General features: G+C 44.6%; 1 protein-coding gene across 1 annotated transcript; it reads right to left on the bottom strand.

The window, feature by feature from the left end:
- Positions 1–15,408: 15,408 nt before the first annotated feature.
- LOC123127194 (protein FLX-like 2) lies at positions 15,409–19,500 on the bottom strand. The gene is made up of 5 exons (XM_044546772.1): positions 19,283–19,500; positions 18,520–19,189; positions 18,284–18,426; positions 18,031–18,119; positions 15,409–16,227 (listed from the first exon to the last, which is right to left on the bottom strand). Exons 2-5 carry the CDS (start codon positions 19,098–19,100, stop codon positions 15,637–15,639), a joined length of 1,404 nt encoding a protein of 467 aa, XP_044402707.1. The 5' UTR covers positions 19,101–19,189; positions 19,283–19,500; the 3' UTR covers positions 15,409–15,636.
- Between the last annotated feature and the right edge of the window lie 2,045 nt (positions 19,501–21,545).

Below are 21,545 nucleotides of genomic sequence, written 5' to 3'. Positions count from 1 at the left end.
CTATCCCTACAAAATCATATAGTCTGGCTATGCTCCATCTTCACCACACAGAATATTTAAATCATGCACAACCCTGATGACAAGCCAAGCAATTGTTTCATACTTTTGGTGTTATCAAACTTTTTCAATCTTCACGCAATACATGAGCGTGAGCCATGTATATAGCACTATAGGTGGAATAGAATGGTGGTTGTGGAGAAGACAAAGATGAGAAGATAGTATCACATCAACTAGGCATATCAACGGGCTATGGAGATGCCCATTAATAGATATCAATGTAAGTGAGTAGGGATTGCCATGCAACGGATGCACTAGAGCTATAAATGTATAAAAGCTCAACAAAAGAAACTAGTGGGTGTGCATCCAACTCGCTTGCTCATGAAGACCTAGGGCATTTTGAAGAAGCCCGTCATTGGAATAAACAAGTCAAGTTCTATAATGAAAGATTCCCACTAGTATATGAAAGTGACGACATAGGAGACTCTCTATCATGAAGATCATGGTGCTACTTTGAAGCACAAGTGTGGTAAAAGGATAGTAGCATTGGCCCTTCTATCTTTTTCTCTCTTTTTTATTTTTTATTTTTTATTTTTATTTGGGCCTTCTCTTTTTCTTTTTTTATGGCCTCTTTTTTGGGGGGCTTCTTTGGCCTCTCTTTTTTTGTCCGGAGTCTCATCCCGACTTGTGGGGGAATCATAGTCTCCATCATCCTTTCCTCACTGGGACAATGCTCTAATAATGATGATCATCACACTTTTATTTTCTTACAACTCAAGAATTACAACTTGATACTTAGAACAAGATATGACTCTATATGAATGCCTCCGGCAGTGTACCGGGATATGCAATGACTCATGAGTGACATGTATGAAAGAATTATGAACAGTGGCTTTGCCGCAAATACAATGTCAACTACATGATCATGCAAAGCAATATGACAATGATGAAGCGTGTCATAATAACAGAACGGTGGAAAGTTGCATGGCAATATATCTCGGAATGGTTATGGAAATGCCATAATAGGTAGGTATGGTGGCTGTTTTGAGGAAGATATATGGTGGGTTTAAGGTACCGGTGAAAGTTGTGCGGTACTAGAGAGGCTAGCAATGGTGGAAGGGTGAGAGTGTGTATAATCCAAGGACTCAACGTTAGTCATAAAGAACTCACATACTTATTGCAAAAATCTATTAGTTATCAAAACAAAGTACTACGCGCATACTCCTAGGGGGATAGATTGGTAGGAAAAGACCATCGCTCGTCCCCGACCGCCACTCATAAGGAAGACAATCAATAAATAAATCATGCTCCGACTTCATCATATAACGGTTCACCATACGTGCATGCTACGGGAATCACAAACTTCAACACAAGTATTTCTCAAATTCACAACTACTCAACTAGCATGACTCTAATATCACCATCTTCATATCTCAAAACAATTATCAAGTATCAAACTTCTCATAGTATTCAATGCACTCTATATGAAAGTTTTTATTATATCCCTCTTGGATGCCCATCATATTTAGGACTAATTTCATAACCAAAGCAAATTACCATGATGTTCTAAATACTCTCAAAATAATATAAGTGAAGCATGAGAGTTCATCTATTTCTACAAAATAAATCCACCGCCGTGCTCTAAAAAGATATAAGTGAAGCACCAGAGCAACAACAAACTACTCTGAAAGATATAAGTGAAGCTCAATGAGTAGTCAAATAATTATGCAACTATGTGAAGACTCTCTAACATTTAATAATTTCAGATCTTGGTATTTTATTCAAACAGCAAGCAAAGCAAAATAAAATAAAATGACGCTCCAAGCAAAACACCTATCATGTGGTGAATAAAAATATAGCTCCAAGTAAAGTTACCGATGAATGAAGACGAAAGAGGGGATGCCTTCCGGGGCATCCCCAAGCTTAGGCTTTTGGTTGTCCTTGAATATTACCTTGGGGTGCCTTGGGCATCCCCAAGCTTAGGCTCTTGCCACTCCTTATTCCATAGTCCATCAAATCCTTACCCAAAACTTGAAAACTTCACAACACAAAACTTAACAGAAAACTCGTAAGCTCCGTTAGCGAGAGAAAACAAAACACCACTTCAAGGTACTGTAATAAACTCATTATTTATTTATATTGGTGTTAAACCTACTGTATTCCAACTTCTCTATGGTTTATAAACTCTTTTACTAGCCATAGATTCATCAAAATAAGTAAACAACACATGAAAATAGAATCTGTCAAAAACAGAACAGTCTGTAGTAATCTGGATCAAACGTATACTTATGGAACTCATAAAATTCTCAAATAAATTTCTGGACCTGAGGAATTTATCTATTAATCATCTGCGAAAAGAATTAACTAAATATCACTCTCCAAATAAAAATGGCAGCAATTCTCGTGAGCGCTAAAGTTTCTGTTTTTTACAGCATGATCGCAAAGACTTTTCCCGAGTCTTCCCAAAGGTTCTACTTGGCACAAACACTAATTAAACACATAAACCACATATAAACAGAGGCTAGATGAATTATTTATTACTAAACAAGAGCAAAAAGCAAGGAATAAAAATAAAGTTGGGTTGCCTCCCAACAAGCGCTATCGTTTAACGCCCCTAGTTAGGCATGATGATTTCAATGATGCTCACAAAAAGATTAGAATTGAAACATAAAGAGAGCATAATGAAGAAAATGACTAGCACATTTAAGTCTAACCCACTTCCTATGATTTTGTGAGCAAACAACTTGTGGGAACAAGAATCAACTTGCATAGGAAGGCAAAACAAGCATAACTTCAAAACTTTAAGCACATAGAGAGGAAACTTGATATTATTGCAATTCCTACAAGCATATATTCCTCCCTCATAATAAATTTCAGTAGTATCATGAATGAATTCAACAATATAACCAGCACCTAAAGCATTCTTTTCATGATCTACAAGCATAGAAATTTTATTACTCTCCACACAAACAAAATTCTTCTCATGAATAATAATGGGAGCAAACTCAACAAAATAATTATCATGTGAGGCATAATCCAATTGAAAACTAAAATCATGATGACAAGTTTCATGGATATCATTATTCTTTATAGCATACAAGTCATCACAATAATCATCATAGATAGCAACTTTGTTCTCATAATCAATTGGAACCTCTTTCGGAATAGTGGAATCATTACTAAATAAAGTCATGACCTCTCCAAATCCACTTTCATCAATATAATCATCATAAATAGGAGGCATGCTTTCATCATAATAAATTTGCTCATCAAAACTTGGGGGACAAAAATTACCATCTTCATCAAACATAGCTTCCCCAAGCTTGTGGCTTTGCATATCATTAGCATCATGGATATTCAAGGAATTCATACTAACAACATTGCAATCATGCTCATCATTCAAGTATTTAGTGCCAAACATTCTAATGCATTCTTCTTCTAGCACTTGAGCACAATTATCAGAATCCTTATTCTCACGAAAGACATTAAAAAGATGAAGCATATGAGGCATCCTTAATTCCATATTTTTTGTAGTTTTATTTTATAAACTAAACTAGTGATAAAACAAGAAACTAAAAGATTCGATTGCAAGATCTAAAGATATACCTTCAAGTGCTAACCTCCCCGGCAACGGCACCAGAAAAGAGCTTGATGTCTACTACACAACCTTCTTCTTGTAGACGTTGTTGCGCCTCCAAGTGCAGAGGTTTGTAGGACAGTAGCAAATTTCCCTCAAGTGGATGACCTAAGGTTTATCAATCCGTAGGAGGCATAGGATGAAGATGGTCTCTCTCAAGCAACCCTGCAACCAAATAACAAAGAGTCTCTTGTGTCCCCAACACACCCAATACAATGGTAAATTGTATAGGTGCACTAGTTCGGCAAGAGATGGTGATACAAGTGGTATATGGATAGTAGATAATAGTTTTTGTAATCTGAAAATATAAAAACAGCAAGGTAACTAATGATAAAAGTGAGCGTAAACGGTATTGCAATGGTTGAAACAAGGCCTAGGGTTCATACTTTCACTAGTGCAAGTTCCCTCAACAATAATAACATAATTGGATCACATAACTATCCCTCAACATGCAACAAAGAGTCACTCCAAAGTCACTAATAGCGGAGAACAAACGAAGAGATTATGGTAGGGTACGAAACCACCTCAAAGTTATTCTTTCCAATCAATCCGTTGGGCTATTCCTATAAGTGTCACAAACATCCCTAGAGTTCGTACTAGAATAACACCTTAAGACACAAATCAACCAAAACCCTAATGTCACCTAGATACTCCAATGTCACCTCAAGTATCCGTGGGTATGATTATACGATAAGCATCACACAATCTCAGATTCATCTACTCAACCAACACATAGAACCTCAAAGAGTGCCCCAAAGTTTCTACCGGAGAATCACGACGAAAACGTGTGCCAACCCCTATGCATAGGTTCATGGGCGGAACCCGCAAGTTGATCACCAAAACATACATCAAGTGAATCACGTGGTATCCCATTGTCACCACAGATACGCACGGCAAGACATACATCAAGTGTTCTCAAATCTTTAAAGACTCAATCTGATAAGATAACTTCAAAGGGAAAACTCAATCCATTACAAGAGAGTAGAGGGGGAAGAAACATCATAGGATCCAAATATAATAGCAAAGCTCGCGATACATCAAGATCGTATCACCTCAAGAACACGAGAGAGAGAGAGAGAGAGATCAAACACATAGCTACTGGTACATACCCTCAGCCCCGAGGGAGAACTACTCCCTCCTCGTCATGGAGAGCACCGGGATGATGAAGATGGCCACCGGAGAGGGATTCCCCCTCCGGCAGGGTGCCGGAACGGGTCTAGATTGGTTTTCGGTGGCTACGGAGGCTTCTAGCGGCGGAACTCCCGATCTATTGTGCTCTCGGATGTTTTTAGGGTATATGGAGATATATAGGCGGAAGAAGTATGTCAGGGGAGCCATGAGGGGCCCACGAGGGTGGAGGGCGCGCCCAGGGGGGTGGGCGCCCCCCCCCTGCCTCGTGGTCTTCTCGTTGCTTCCCTTACGTGGACTCCAAGTCTCCCGGGTTGCTTTCCTTCCAAAAATAAGTTCCGTGAAGTTTCAGGTCAATTGGACTCCGTTTAATTTTCCTTTTCTGTGATACTCTAAAACAAGGAAAAAACAGAAACTGGCACTGGGCTCTAGGTTAATAGGTTAGTCCCAAAAATAATATAAAAGTGTATAATAAATCCCATAAACATCCAAAGTTGATAATATAATAGCATGGAACAATCAAAAATTATACATATGTTGGAGACGTATCACCTACGAAGACACCTTGGAGTGCGACGTCGTTCCAATGACCATTTGCCATCTTCTCCTTGGACGCCCATGGCAATTTGATAGAGGAGTCATCCACAACGGCCGAACGAACCACTACATCTTCAAGATGAAGGGCAAGGAGTATGTACTTCGTCCCATGTCTCCAAGCCAAGTTGTCGCCGATAAGCAAGCCACCCATCGTGGAGATCATAGTGAGCGAGCGAGCCACCAAAAAGAGAGTGAGTGCCACAAGCCCAAATCGAACACCTCCACGATGAGTGAAAAGAAGAACTTAGTCCTATTTGCCACCAAAAGTGGGATAAGAGGAGTGTGTGAGAACCCATCTAGTGTCCTACACTACGTCCTCGTGTGCAAGGACAATACCCCACAAACTAACACTTCTCACACTCTTCCTCTAGTGTTGTCTTCTCTTTTGCAGGAATTTCACGACGTTTTCCCCAACGAGCTACCTCCGGGGCTACCTCCACTGCGAGGCATTGAGCACCGCATCGACCTCATCCCCAGAGCACCGCTTCCAAACAAAGCTCCCTACCGCGTCAACCCAGAAGAAACCAAAGAAATACAAAGGCAAGTAAAGCATCTCATAAACCATGGACATGTGCGTGAAAGTTTGAGCCCTTGTGCCATCCCGGTCATTCTTGTGCCAAAACATAACGGTAGCTTTCGCATGTGCTCCGATTGTAGACCTATCAATGCTCTCACTGTTCGCTATAGGTATCCCATTCCATGCCTAGATGATATGCTTGATGAACTTAGTGGTGCCACTATATTTTCCAAAATTGATCTTAAGAGTGGTTACTATCAAATCTGCATACGATAGGATGATGAATGGAAAACCGCTTTCAAAACCAAGTTAGGCTTGTATGAGTGGTTAGTCATGCCTATGGGTCTCTCGGAAGCACCGGGCACTTTTATGCGTCTTATGAATCATGTCTTTCGCCCTTACATTGGTATATTTGTTGTGGTCTACTTTGATGATATCCTTGTTTATAGCAAATCTCTTAAAGATCATGTCACCCATGTTCGCACCATTTTGCAAACTCTTCGAAAAGAGCAACTTTATGCTAATATGGAGAAATGCCTTTTTGGCGTTGACAAGCTCGTTTTCTTGGGTTTTGTTGTTTCCTCTATGGGTGTTCATGTTGATGATTCCAAGATCAATGCTATTAAGACTTGGCCACAACCAACCAACTTGCAATAAGTGCGTAGCTTTCTTGGCCTTGCGGGTTTCTATCGTCGTTTTGTGAAGGATTTTAGCACCATTGCTTCGCCTTTGCATGATTTGAGCAAGAAGAATGCGCCTTTTGTTTGGGGACCATCCCAAGATACTGCTTTCAATGAGCTTAAGAATTTGCTTACTCATGCTCCCGTGCTTGCTTTACCCAACTTTGACAAACCCTTTGAGATTCATTGCGATGCTAGTGGTAATGGCATAGGAGGTGTGTTAACGCAAGAGAAGCGCCCCATAGCTTACTTTAGTGAGAAACTCTTTGGCGTGCAACTCAATTACCCCATCTATGACAAAGAGCTATATGCTTTAGTCCGCGTTTTGCATGAATGGAAACACTATCTTCGCCCACATGAGTTTATCATTCATACCGATCATGAAACGCTCAAGTATCTTAAGGGCCAAACCAAGTTGAACAAGCATCATGCTAAATGGAGTGAATTTATTGAGTCTTTTTCTTATGTCATCAAGTACATTAAGGGTAAGGAAAACATTGTAGCGGATGCTCTTTCTCGCATATGCATGCTTGTCACTCAACTTGAATTGGATGTCATTGGTTTTGATCATATCAAAGACTTGTATGAGCATGATCCTACTTTTGCTACTCCTTATGCCAAGTGTCTGACGCACACATCTTGGGAACGCTATTACATCAAAGATGGATATCTTATGAGAGCAAACAAACTTTGCATCCCCGAGTCTTCTCTTCGTTTGTTGCTTTTGCAGGAATCTCATGGAGGAGGCTTAATGGGACACTTTGGACGAGACAAGACGTTCGCCACGCTCTCGAAGAACTACTTTTGGCCAAAGATGTTTCGCGACGTCAATCACTTCACCAACCATTGCTCTACATGTCGCAAAGCTAAGTCCAAAGCTCAATCTCATGGCATTTATATGCCTCTACCAATTCCATATCAACCATGGGAAGACATTAGCATGGACTTTGTACTTGGTTTGCCTAGGACTAGAAATGGGAAGGATTCGGTATTTGTCGTTGTGGACCGTTTCTCAAAAATGGCACATTTTATTACTTGCAACAAGATAGACGATGCTTCACATGTTGCTAATCTCTTTTGTAGGGAAATATGGCGTCTACATGGAGTGCCAAAGACTACCGTCTCGGACCGCGACGTCAAGTTCCTTATCTATTTTTGGAAGACCATATGCGCCAAGCTAGGAATCAAGTTGCTCTTCTCTACGGCATATCATCCACAAACCGACGGTCAAACGGAAGTTACCAACCGCACACTCTCCGCTCTAGTTCGGGTACTCATCAAGAAGAACATCAAGGAGTGGGAGGAGTGTCTACCTATCGCCGAGTTCGCCTACAACCGAGCAAGACACTCAACAACCGGCAAGTCCCCCTTCGAGGTCGTCTAGGGTTTCAACCATTTGTCCCCTTTGGACATTCTCCCTCTACCACTCCAAGAGCGCATCAATTTGGACGCAAGTGCCCGCGCGACACATCTCAAGAAGGTGCATAAAGATACAAGGAACACCATCGAGCGCCAAGTTCAATGCCTTGCGTCCAAGCTCAACTTCAACAAGCACCCTATGGTCTTCAACATTGGTGATCTCGTGTGGCTACACCTTCGCAAGGACCGTTTTCCCCAAGAACGCAAGTCCAAGCTTCGACCACGAGCGGATGGACCCTTCAAGGTGCTCGCACGATACAACGACAACGCTTACAAGATCGACATCCCGCGGGACAAGTACAACGTGAGCGACATCTTCAACGTCAAAGATCTCTCTCCCTTCCATGGTGATGAAGAATTTGATTCGAGGATGGATCTTCCCCAAGGGAGGGGAGATGATGCGGAGCATCCCAAGGCCATCCCCATGGACCCAACTACATCTCCTACGACACCTCTTGGACCCATGACACGAGCACGTGCAAGAGCTCTTGAAACCGAGGTGACATCTCTCCTCTCACAATTCCACTTTGATGCACATGAGACATGGCTACTACCTCATACGGACACTTTGTGCATGCTCAGGTATCATGGAGAAGCTAAGGAGCAAGGAGAAGAGGAAGAGGAAGGTGGACGTGACGACGGAGAAGAAGAAGAAGTGATAAAGAAGAAGCTACATGCTCTGGACGACCGGCCAGGACCGGACGTCCGACGATCTCCAGGCTCCGGACGTCCGACCCAGACCGGACGTCCGACGCCACCGCACCCGAGCCAAATCTACGGATTTCCGGAACCCAGCGGACGACCGACGCCCGGACGTCCGGCCCCGACCGGATGTCCGACAGAAGACCACCCGAGCCGAATCTACGGACGTCCGGACCCTCACGAGCCTCCGGACGACCGGTGACCCCCGGACGTCCGACGCCTGTGCACCGTTTCGAGTTGGGCCGCAGCCCATGTACCCCTTCGCCCCCTCTTTTGCACTAGGACTATATATACTCCACCTTGTCCAACTTTCTAGGGTTAGCATTGGTTTAGCTCATTTGAGAGATAGAGCATTGCTCATCCACATCGGATCTACTCCTCGAGAGAGACTGCGGCCTCTTCGGAGAAGATCCCTTTGGATTCAAGATCTCCTTGTGGAGAAGACATCAAGACCCCCTCTTGGGCGGCCCCCTCAAGACCTCCTCACGGAGAAGATCGTGTTACTTGTATCGTCCTTAGTTGATTGTGGATCGTGTGAACTCTTATGTATCCGAGGATCTAGCAGATGTGTGACTTATTTTTGTTAGTTTGAGTGTCCCTCTCGTTTTTCCCCTCGTGTTTCACTCGTTTTTCCCCTTGTGCTTCGTGTTTTCGCGGGATCCGCTCCTCTCGTGAAAGATCGGCCCCTAAGGTTCCTACCCCACATCAAATTGTACCAAATTCAGATGAATCCTGTAGAAACACAATAAATACAAGTTGGTTTGGAATTTTCACCGGTTTTGAGAAATCCAGTTAACTGACTGGGATATTTTGCCATCACTTGGACTCGGTTTCTTCAAGAAAGGGCCATACGAGATACAACCGGCACTTCAATTAATTAGTTCTTAATTGTTATTTATCATTTGATTCAGGTTTTCCATAGGCATGCCACTCGTAGATCACATATGAACACAAACTATTTTAAAAAAAAACATATGAACACAAACTTCTTGAGAATGAGAAACCTAAGGAAAAACATGGTAATTTTTTAGGGTGCAGAAATCTTACCTACTTTTTTGACAGTTGATCGAACTGAAGAAGTTACCGGTGACCAGTTTGATGATAAAGAATCTCAGTGCCTTTTTTTTTCTTAAACATGCCTGGCAAATTAATGGCCAAACCTGCACGCATGCCTGCCAGGCCGGATGCATGGCAGAATCAGCAAGGCAGCGCACCCCATAGCTAGTCTTTTCAGTGCCGGTTGATCAATCACCAGAAAACACAACCATGCATCAATGCAAGCTGCAACTTTCGCTCGCGTGATCCGGTTAATTGCTACTCCCTCCATCCCATAATATAAGAGTGTTTTAACAGTACATTAGTGTCAAAACGCTCTTGTATTATGAGACAGAGGGAGTAGATGTGATTTTCTCTTGAAGTCGTGAGGAAGCGTCGCAAGAAGATCGAATCCCAGTGCTAAACTGCTAATTAAGCATAGTCTCCATATATATTCACTCTCCGGTCTTGAACAAATTTACATGCATAATTACATATACGTACTGCACACACTAGTAGTATAAGTACTGATCAACTACTAACATCAACACAACCCCTCATCTTCACTAATCCATTATTCATTAGGAGCTCACCCTCAGGTTTACGCCGCGCCCGCGCGCAGCCTAAACAAGGGAATTAAGCGAAAGAACAGCACAAATAACCAACCCGCCATGGAACCATCTTGCTCTTCATCTCCGCCGTGGATCGTGGTCGATCAGGCGGCGGCTGAGGAGGGGGCCGGCGTCATGGGCACGACCTCGGACTGGTAGCGGTGGAAATTGGCGATGTAGACGCCGGCCTTGTCGTCCACGTCCCGCTCGCCCACGTAGTAGATGCCGTCCTGGTCGCTCGGCCTCACCCGCTGCGGCCGCCGGCACCCGGCCTCCTCGTACGCCCCGGACGAAGAGAAGCAGCCGCCCATTGTCTTCCTCTTCTTGGGTTCTTAGCTTCTTCTCTCGTAGAGTAGCTTCGGTGATGTATGTTGGGCTCTCGATCGGCGCTGTGGAGTTGGTATACTGTTAGCCTGGGAGGAATTCGATGCTTCGAGTGCCAGGCGAGGGGCTCGCCATTTATAGCGGGGGCGGTCGGTCGGGCTGGCGAGGAAGGCGCCATGAAGCGAGCCGAGCGTCGCTGTGCGGTCCGTCCGAGCGGCCGGGCCGGAATCCGCACGATATATTCGCTGCAAGTTGCAGCGCGGCTCCGACGGCCAGGATCGGTCTCGAGGAAACGTGCGATCACGAATCACATTAACGCCCGCGCCTCACCCCACCGCACGAGTTACTGGAAGATTCTTGGGGAGTTGTTTACTGGTCGATCGATCTGGCTGCGGTGAACCATTCTTTTTCCTCCAGAAAGGATCTGCACTGTTTGCCACCTTGTCTGCAATGCCGTGAAAACGAACTGTGGTGCGCCCTACTCATGCAGCTGGGCGTAGTAATCAGGGTCTTTCTACACTGTAGCACGCATTGGCACCAAGAGTACTCAACTCAAGTTCCAGAAGTTTCTCTAATTTATTGTAAAGAAAAGAAAAGAATGTTTCTTTAATTAAGATAAGGAAAAGAAAGATCCGGGCGAAGAATGTCTCTGAAGGCCGAGAATGACGAACGGTGCTGAATTCGCAAATTTATTGCGACTCATAGCAGGATTTCCTGGGGTTTTTTCGTCGTTTTTTTCTGAATCAAATTTGGATTTAAAATCGTGCGACGAAACACCGTGTGGATGTCGTCAGTTGTTTACTGTTGTTTAGGGATTTTGGGGCGCACCTCCAGTAGCCCGGATGCACAAGGTAGACGGTCGCGAAAGCAGATAGGCTGGCATCTCTTTTACCTCTAGCTCTAGCTTAGCCAATCGCAACAACTCTTCCCTTCTTTGACTGGCCAATCGGGGAGGGGTCCTTTTTTTTTTTGATGTAGGGGAGGGGTCCTTCTGATCTTTTGAACTGCAAAGAAGACGGTTAGTTATTATTAATCTACACCTCAGATGTGTTACGCATGCTGCACCGTAAAACCCATATTTCCACAAGGGAATCCTCAATATTCTACCACAGACGACCTGAAATGACATGAGTAAATAACTGCTTATCATATATAGGAGCCAAAATCCCAGTTGAGCCGTGACTTTGTGCACCATCACAGTTGAACATTACTATTTCTCAAAGTAAATTCACACATGGGGGGGGGGGGGGGGGGGGGTTGAGGGCTGTTCAGATAAGGAAGCTCAAATCCTCCAAAAAAAAAAAGATAAGGAAGCTTACGGCGACGATAAGCTCGCATCTTACGAGTCACTAATAGGTTTAGTCACCTCAGGGCCATTTTATAATCAGGCTTGCCCGAGATTTGGTCTACCGCTTTGCCTCAGCGCCAATGGCACAGCCTCCTGTTGAGAAGAACCTCGATCAAGGGGAACAAGCCTTGATTAGCACGCAATCCACCCATCAAATTCCACGAAGAAACATACTGGAAAAGAAGGCGCGGCATTCACATTGCTCCAAATATCTACCATATATGTTCGGTGCCTAACAAGTAGGCAGCCACAAGTTTCACCAGATTATTCCCACTCCCTTCACCTGCACACATACATCTGTGTGCATGCACATAACATTTTGGTCAAAGAGGAAGTTGATTATGCCATGAAAATGGTTCCAGTCATAGAAAGTGATCACCTGTACACTGCACAGTGCAAGCCGCGCTGCCTGCAACCCCCAGTAGTCTCTCCTACTGCCGTTGCCGTCCCCGGTCCACAGCTGGCTTTGCCTAGTTCAGGTGAGCGAGCAGGCAAGGCTGCAAAATGCAAGAAACCTTCACTTTCAGCCCGTTGCTTCATTGCTTAATCTAGGCGTAATGCGCGCTTGCTGTAATCATAGCGTCGAATCGAACGTAACAGCGAATTTTAGGCGGAATCCCAATGATGTGCAAAGATCTCCACAGTTGTTAGGCGAGAGCTAAGCGCTTAGATTAGACATATAGATATGATCCACCTGGCCCTGATATCTGTTAGATTAATTGGATACCCCGTGCAGTAAAGCTGTGCTGTGCCATCTACGCCTTTCTGTCGAGTTGGCATTGGAAGGGGCCGGTAGCTAGGGATGAGTCCTGACATGGCAAGCAAGTTCATGGCTTCAAAAGAAAGATAGCAACCATATGGAAAAAGAGAGCATATTGATATATTTGTCTTTCTTTAGAAGCCGTGTTTCCGTTAGTATTTTAACCCTTCGGATCATTTGCCACTTCCTTTCCTTTTGGTGTGTGTTGCCAGACAGATGGAGAATAACAGAATCTTACAAATGGTAGTAACTACTTAGAGAACCTAGAAAGCAAGAGATATATCTACTTAGAGGACATGGAAGGCCAGAAATATCTCCGTTTCGATGTGTGCGTGGTGCGGATGTGCAATTTGACAGGTAAAGCATTTTTCTTCAAGTTGGTCCATAAAAGTAAGTTTAATTTAATCGGCTGCCGGGTTTAGTACATTTTAATCGGCTGCCGAGTAAAATTTTAATAAACTGCCAGTTTTAGTAAATTTTAATCTACTTCACAGTGGAGTTTAGCTATATAGGCAACATCTAATATATAGGCAGGCAGAATGGATTGTGATTGGCATCACCACAAATGTAGAAAAGTACAAGTCATTTCCAAACAGCTATAACATCAAGTGGGACTAGTTTAATGGGTCAGCTTTTCTCAAAGCTATCGCGCCACTAGACATACTAATGAGCAATTTGAAGCAAGTTGAATACTTGAATAAACTCCTACTCTAAGATTCGCTCAAGAAAAGAACAAAACAACCATCTAAGAAAAAGGAACAAAACGAAAGAACTGCTGTAAGATTATACCTTATCGACCATATATGTTGCGAGAAGATTGCCTTTATGAACAATTGAGCAAAGCACCCCTAGGAGAAAGAATGGGAGAAAAGGGAGTTAGGCTGTGAATGAGCCTTTTTCATCCTCCAATTATCTCAAGAGCTTTCGCTTCTACCTTCCCTAGGAAAAGCTTCACTTCTTTTCACCTCCATCCCTTCTGATCATGACCTCCGGTTTGTACCAGGTTCAAACTTGAGACAGTATAGGGCCTAATATATTCCCCTGTGTGTAGGGTTGGAACCATTTCAGTCTCTTCTCTGCTGCTTTCTGTAAAAGGTTCCATGAATTTATTCTGCTCGAGCCCGGTTAGAGGCCTGGAGCCATCGAAGCAGTGGTAGTGCGGTGCCAAGAACATCGGCTGGAATTTGATGACTTGGTCCGGAGATTTTGTTTGTTTTTCCTCTGTGAAATCCATGACCACCGAAATGCGGGTTCCGCAAGCTCACTGCGATGGATTTTTCCCCTGGTACACTGCACTAAGCAACTTGTGATGACTACTCATGGTATGTTGTTGACAATGGGGATATAAATGCTCCGTTGAATCTATCGCTCTGCCGCAACTTGTGAGGGAATTGGATGGCTGCTGTGAGCGTTCAAGTTCAACGGTCTGTTCTTCAGTTACGAAAGCTGGATGCACAGAGCAGACCAAAATGTACACCTTTGCATGAAGATAATCCGACTCGGATGCTCCACCATCCTACAGCACACTGAGCTTTTCTGCATGTGGGCATGGCTTTTTTTTCGAAGATGTTCCGAGTTTCAGATAAACCTGGACGATCGCTGCATGTTTAACAAGCAAAGAAACTACTGGTATGAAATTCGACAGACTTGTGGTGATGATTGCTAACAGAAAGCTCTAACCTGTCACCAACTGGCCAAACAAACATCCAGGATGGCTAGGCAGTTACTGGATGAGGCTGGTTATAAAGCTATATGCACAGAACATGAAGCTAACAAAATGTCTGCCTTTGCAGGCAACTAGTCTAATACCAAAGCTTCTAAAACCACACTGAACTCTGCTGTTTCTAAGCATGGCTTCTACACATTTTCATCTCAGTTTCAAATAAACATGGAGGATCGTGCTAAAGCATATTTCACAGCTCAACTTTATTGATATGAAGGGGTTGTTTGGATTGTGACTACCTTTGCCATATATTGCCACATAATTTTTTGCTACACTTGTCTTAGTTGAGTTGCTCAAATTGTTAGCCACACTTTGGCTTGCCTAAGGGAATCTTGCCACACTTTTTGTGTCTATGACATGTGGGGTTCACTGCTCATAAAAAAAATCCTTGCCTTAGGTGTGGCTAGAACCAAACACCTACCTAACTTGGTCAAACTTGTCTAAGGTTAAGTGTGGCAAAGTGTGGATGGGAACCAAACAGCCCTGAAATTCATATGATTGCTAGACAACAGAAAGCCGTCATCAACTCGAACAACCAAGATGGTTACTGGATACGGTAAATATTTTAGAATAAGGTGTGTCTAGGGCACATCTAGATGTGCTCTAGTTATTGCACATCTAAGTGAGTGAATCAAGCATAAAAGAAAAAGAAAAAAGAGAAAGAAAATATTCACACGAATCTTAATGTAAGATCAATGACATATGACTTAGATGTGCAATACTTATGGCACATCTAGATGTGCTTTAGCAAAACTGTTTAGAACAAGGACTAGCAGGTGCACAGATCATACCATACATGCAACTCAACTGGCAGTCAATGAATATCACCTGGTAACTAAAGTGCAAAATAAACAGTATACAACTAGCTGAAATTTACAGTATTGTTACTTCTTGCCTAACCTCAAGACATCACCATCTCATAGAAAATGCTTTAAAACCATCACAACACAAATTTATGGAAATCATCGCCATCTCAGAAACAAATATGCTTGCACATATAATCTCTTACAGATTGCAAGAAAGATTTGTATCAGACCGATAAAACAGCAGTTTGGTACCGTGGTAGCTGCAGAAACTAAATTTGACTCTGGTAAACAAGGAAGCAGCGCCATGTCTCTCGCGCCAACTAGATCACAACAAAGTACGGTTATCACCAATTTATCTGCGTCCATGTGGAGCTTGATAAGCACCACCGATGTTAGGTGCTGCTTGCGCGGATCCATAGCCCTGAGGCTGTGCAGACAACCCGTACGGTGACCCCCCCTGGGTTGGGGCAAAATGTGATGATGCCTGTGCTAGTCCATAGGATGGTGGCATCTGTGTGTGTGCATAAGATGGAGCCTGTATTTGTCCATATGATGGTAGTCCCTGAGCTGTTGTTGCGCCGTATGATGAAGATGGGACTGGCCCAGAAGCATATGATGGTGGCACCTGTGCAGATCCATAGGTGGGTGCACCTGGTGCCCGTGCATGCGAAGGTGGTGTGACCTGACTTGATCCATAGTAACCAGCACTACTCCCATGAGCAGTTGGAGCCGCTGCCTGAGCTCCAAGTGCAGGCATTCTAGAAGTATCATATCCAGCAACTTTCAGAGAGTCGTAACCAGTAGCACCCCTTGATGCATCATGGACTCTAGCAAGACGAGAAGTCTCATATGAATTCCCTCTTGATGGATCATATCCAGAACGAGGAGCAGTTCCAGCTGGGCTTCCGCTTAAAGGGTCTGGCATACCAGGGGGCGTCCTAGCCTGGATCCACAAAACAATTCTGTTGTTAATATAGAAAAATTACTCCAACGGTTAGTTAGAACATCTGAAAACACAATTTATATTATTGTCGCAATGGAAAAAAATAAAAATAAAAAAGCTTTCTGGTCCACCTTTTGCACAGCAAAATAAGCAATCCATTAACTCCAGGCAAGAAAGGAAAGGCAATCATGGGCAAACAACAGTAGCCAGACAGCTAGTCCAGCTTTTATTTATGTTAATCTGTATTTCCAATGACACTCTGCTTTGAATGGCCATGGGAAGCCAGATCCCTGATTCAACATTACATGTGTTATAGTTGGTGGCTGGGTGTGTGTCGAATTAAACCGAATAGTTCATAGAATAAAATAAAACCAGCTACGCAAGAACAAGAGATCCTGTGTGCGCAAATATGCAATGTAATTGTTAATTGTTATTTTTAATTATCCAACAATATTTAGCTGTTTCAAAACAATTTTTATATGAGGAATTTGTATTATAAAGCATTTTAATATGAGTAAGACTGTAGTAAAAGAAATTAACGGTAAATATGCAATTTAGGGGACCATGCTAAGTCAAGCCATGCCTTTTCAAATCAACAAAGCACAAAATCTAAGAATTCCTGACAAACAATCTGGAAAACCAGCAATTGTGCGAATAAATATAATGCCTTTTAAAGTTGCAAAAGAGGAAATAAACGGTTGGAATATTGGAAGTTATGATTAGCATAAGGTGAAATTGGATCTAGTGGGACAAAGCCTTGTGTTCTTTAATTTAGTGGGTATTGTTGGCCTACCAAGTGTGACTTAAGCATAGTTAAAAAAAAAGCGCTCCTAGACGCTCGACTAGGCGTACTTAACCGCTGGGCATCCGCAACTCGGCATAACACCTCACTTTGGCCTTAGGCGCTAAAAAAGCGGCCGGCGTGGTCCTCCAGGGAGAAATCAGTATTCTCAGGCGAGGAATCAATCTCTCTGGCAGCATCGGTGCAGCAAAGGGAGAGAGGAAGAGGGAGAGGAGGTGCGAGGAGGATACCTAGACTTTCTGTCTGACTCTGCACGTACGGGAGCTAGTAGAAGAATAGGAAGATGGGCCGGTGGTTTAATGGGCTAGGACAGCCCATCTAGCATTTCTTCACAATATAGTCATTCTTTCATGCTAAAGTACTAAACGCCTAGGGAGCGCATAAGCTAGCTGGGCGCAAGTATGTCCCAAAACGCATAATTAACGCCCAGCGCCCTTTTGAATTTTGGACTTAAGTACTCAAGCCAGATGCATGCATAAACATAAACAGTGTTTAATTATCTCTCTCTCTCTCTCTCTCTCTCTCTCTCTCTCTCTCTAAGATATGCTCTCAACGTATTATAAGTGACATTTTGAGTCGGCACAATAATTAAGGAGGTTTAAGGTTAAAGAAACCAAGGGGGTGAAAGAGAAAATGGTAAAGATATCCCACTTTAATCATGCACAGAAAATACTGGAAATAGTTTGTGGAGTGTCCCCTGTAAGTAGAGGACAAAGGAGATGTGATAAATGTGGGCAAACAAGCAAAAACGTCAACAAATTAACATGCACATGTTATATCATGCAATAAGATAATTAATGTGTTATAAGTGTGTGTCACTACATTCAAGTTCAACCCTAACCGAGCCATGCTCGAGCTCGGCATGATAAGTGTAGTCTCATGCTCGGATCACCTGGGCTTAAACAGTTAAACCCACAATCATCCAGATGATACACACTTCAGAAAATAATAAATGTCTCAACTTGTGAGGTATCCATTTGGCAGGAAATAAAGGTGCTCACCTGTGCAACCCCATAGCCACCATCATAAGCAGAATGGTGGCTAGATGTACCACCATCCTTCTGAGCAAAATTAGGATTGTACAAAGTACCTACACATAAAAAAGACTCATGTTAACCAAAAATATGACTGCAACTGCAAAGGTAAAAAAAAAAAAAAATCATAGCAACCAAAGACATAACTGCGGCTGCAAAGGTAGGTTTCTACGTACATATATCTACAGAGGAATAAAATGAATGAGATATAATGACGTACCACTTCTGTCAATATTAGTTGTGTTTGTCAACTCAGCACGAAGCTTCTCTAACTCTGTAACCATGGAGTCATAATTTTTCTTCATTCCCTGCAGCGACTCGGAGTGGTCCATCTTCAGTTTCCTTTCATACTCATATGCGGCCCTAAATTTTAAATAGCATGATCAAAGTTGAGGTTTTATTCACATATTGGTTAGAAGTAATGCTGGAGAACAAGTACAGCAAACGTTGACACACCTGAGGTGCTGATATTCCTGTCTAGCAGCATCAAGATCAGCCTTGAGTACTGGCAGCTGCTGTGCCTCGCCAAAGTTCCTCTGCAGGTCTTTGTTCAGCTTCTGCGCATCCGCCAACAAATGCTGCCTTGCCGCCGCCAGGTTCTGCGCCTCGGCGTGCGCCTGCTGCAGGTCCGCCTTGACAGACTCGTACGACTTCAGATCGGCCTCCATCTTGGCAGCCTTATCAAGGAGCCCCCTCATCTCCTGCTCCTCGGCGACCTTCGCAGCCTCCCCCTGCGCTTGTATCCTCTGCAGCTCCTGCTGCGCGGCAGCGAGCTCTTTCCTCAGAGATGCATGGCTCGCGGCGAGCCGTTCGTTCTCCAGCGCCAGCTTCTGTATCTCTCCACACTGCGCCGCGAGCTTCTGCTCCAGGATCTCAGGCGGCGGCAACATATCGTAGGGGTATGGCCCCGGTCCTGGCTGTTGGTGCATGCCCGGGCCGTACGGATCACGGTGCATCATGCCATGCGGCGGACCAGAGCCGGGACCTGGGAGCGGCCGGTGGTGGTAAGGAGGAGGCATGCGCCCCTTGCTCCCCATGGCGAATCAACGACACAACGACCGCCGCTCCGCGGATTAGCGATTAGCACGTACGCGCGAGCTCTCGATTCAGCCAACGACAGTAAACCCTAGAATGACCAGCACACGGAGCGGATCGATTAGGCGCAAATGAAGCAGCGGAATTCAGGCGGCAGGGCGCGGAAGAGGGAGAGGGGGAGCACCTCGCGGTGGTCGGCGGGGGCGGGGGCGGAGGCGCGTCGAGAGGAGGCCGGTCTGGTGTTCCTTCACCTCCTTGTTTCCTAGGGATTGGATGGATTGGTTCGTCGTCTTCGTTGCCAGGGGCGGTCGGTGACGGTGGAGGGCTTTGAGGTTGGAGCAAGGGGGTAATTTTGCGCGGTGGCCCCTCACCCTAGTGTTTTCTCACTCTCTGCGTTTCGAGAAATAAGAGGAAGTATGGCAGGTTATCAAGGAAATGCCCCTGGACCGGGCGCCGGGGCCCGATGGCTATATTGGTGTTTTCTTCTACAAAGCTTGACAGATAATAAAGTATGATGTCATGGCGGTTATGATGAAGTTGTTCGTGGGAGACACTCGGGGTTTTGCTAAATTGAACAAGACTAACATAATACTCATCCCAAAAAGAGCGGAGGTAGAAGAAATTGGAGACTTCAGGCCCATCAACCTAATTCACAGCATTCCTAAGCTATTTGCCAAGGTTCTGGCCAATTGGCTTCGCTTGCAAATGCACGAGCTTGTCGAGATGAATCAATCGACCTTCATAAAAGGGCGATAGCTCTACGACAACTTCCTTTTGGTGCGCCAAGTAGTAAGGAAAATTCATGCGAGAAGAACACCAGGTGTCTTCGTCAAGTTAGACATATCCAAATCTTTCGATTCTCTTTCTTGGCCTTTCCTCTTTGAGGTGTTGAGAGCAAAAGGATTCGGCCAAAGGTGGTTAGATTGGATGGTAGTGCTATTACAAACGGCCAGCACTAAGGTGGTTGTCAACGGGTTGCCAGGGAGGAAGATCATACATGCTTGCGGCCTGAGACAGGGGATCCAATTTCGCCTTGCTTTTCGTGATAGCCATGGAGGCCCTATCTGCCCTTGTGCATAAGGCCACGGAGATGGGAGTGCTTTCGGCCTTTGCTGGGATCACGACAACACAAAGGTTGTCTATTTATGCCGACGACGTTTCCATGTTCACCAGGCCCACAGAGCACGACCCTGGCTGTTGTTACTGAGATTCTCAAGGCATTTGGCAAAGCATGAGGTCTTAAAGTGAACTACCAGAAATCAACGGCTGTGCTCATAAGAGGGAGTGAGGAGGACAGGGCCAAAGTTGTCGGATTGCCGCAATGCGACATCTCAGAGTTTCCCTGCAGATACCTGGGATTGCAACTGGCAATTAAGAGCCTGACAAAAGCGGAATGGCAACCAATGCTGGATAAAGTAAGACACTTCATGCCAGCGTGGCAAAGAGGGCTTATCCAAAGGCCGAGCCGGCTTATTCTGGTGTAGTCGGTAGTGGCGGCACGTCCCGTTCATCATCTTATGATGACGGAGGCGCCGGAGTGGGTGCTTGAGGATATGAATAAATGGATGAGGTTGTTCTTCTGGGCGGGCAAAGACAAGTGCAACGATGGGCAATGCCTAGTGGCTTGGAATAAAATCTGTCAGCCCAAAGCTTGCGGTGGATTAGGCATAAAAAACCTAAAATGGCAAGCGATGGCGCTTCGTGTCCGGTGGGAATGGCTTAAGAGGACGGATGCACAAAGACCATGGCAGGGGCTACATTTGACACCGGACGAGGGGGCGAGAGAGGTGTTCGATGTGTTGGTTAGTATAAAGGTGGGTTCGGGCGACAAGGTGCTCTTCTGGAAGGATAAGTGGATCCATGGAGTGGCGGCTGCGGAGATTGCACCATTGATCGTAGCCACGGTCCCGACAAGGACAGCAAAGAGATGTAGGTGCGCCAAGCTTTAGATGATGGCAGTTGGGTTCATGACTTTGAGCAAAACACCTCCTTCACCGCCCTAATGCAGTCCATGCATCTTTGCCATGCAATTGGTACGGTGGACCGAGACCCGTAAGTGCTGGATAGTTTCACTTGGCCGAGATCACCGTCAGGCACATACACGGTTAAATCGGTCTATGACTACCTCTGCTCGGAGCTATCTGTAACTGGAGGAGCTGGGCACCACTCAAATGCAAACTGTTTGTGTGGCTTGCCCTATAGCACAGAATATGGACGTCGGACAGGAGAGCCAGACATGGCTTACAGGATCAGTCGTCGGTGTGTTACACGTGCTTGTAGGCAGAAGACAACGTGGATCGCATCTTGGAAAACTGCACGTATGCGCAGGAGGTGTGGCACAAGATGTTTAATCTCATTGTGATTGAGGTGCAGGCCCGGGTGAATCGGACGTGTTCAAAGTTTGGTGGTTGGCAGCGCGAAAGAGATTCAGAGGGCAGGATCGTAGG

Source organism: Triticum aestivum, chromosome 6A (assembly GCF_018294505.1).
Source record: "Triticum aestivum cultivar Chinese Spring chromosome 6A, IWGSC CS RefSeq v2.1, whole genome shotgun sequence".
NCBI lineage: Eukaryota > Viridiplantae > Streptophyta > Magnoliopsida > Poales > Poaceae > Triticum > Triticum aestivum.
This window is presented reverse-complemented; position numbering and strand designations above follow the sequence as displayed.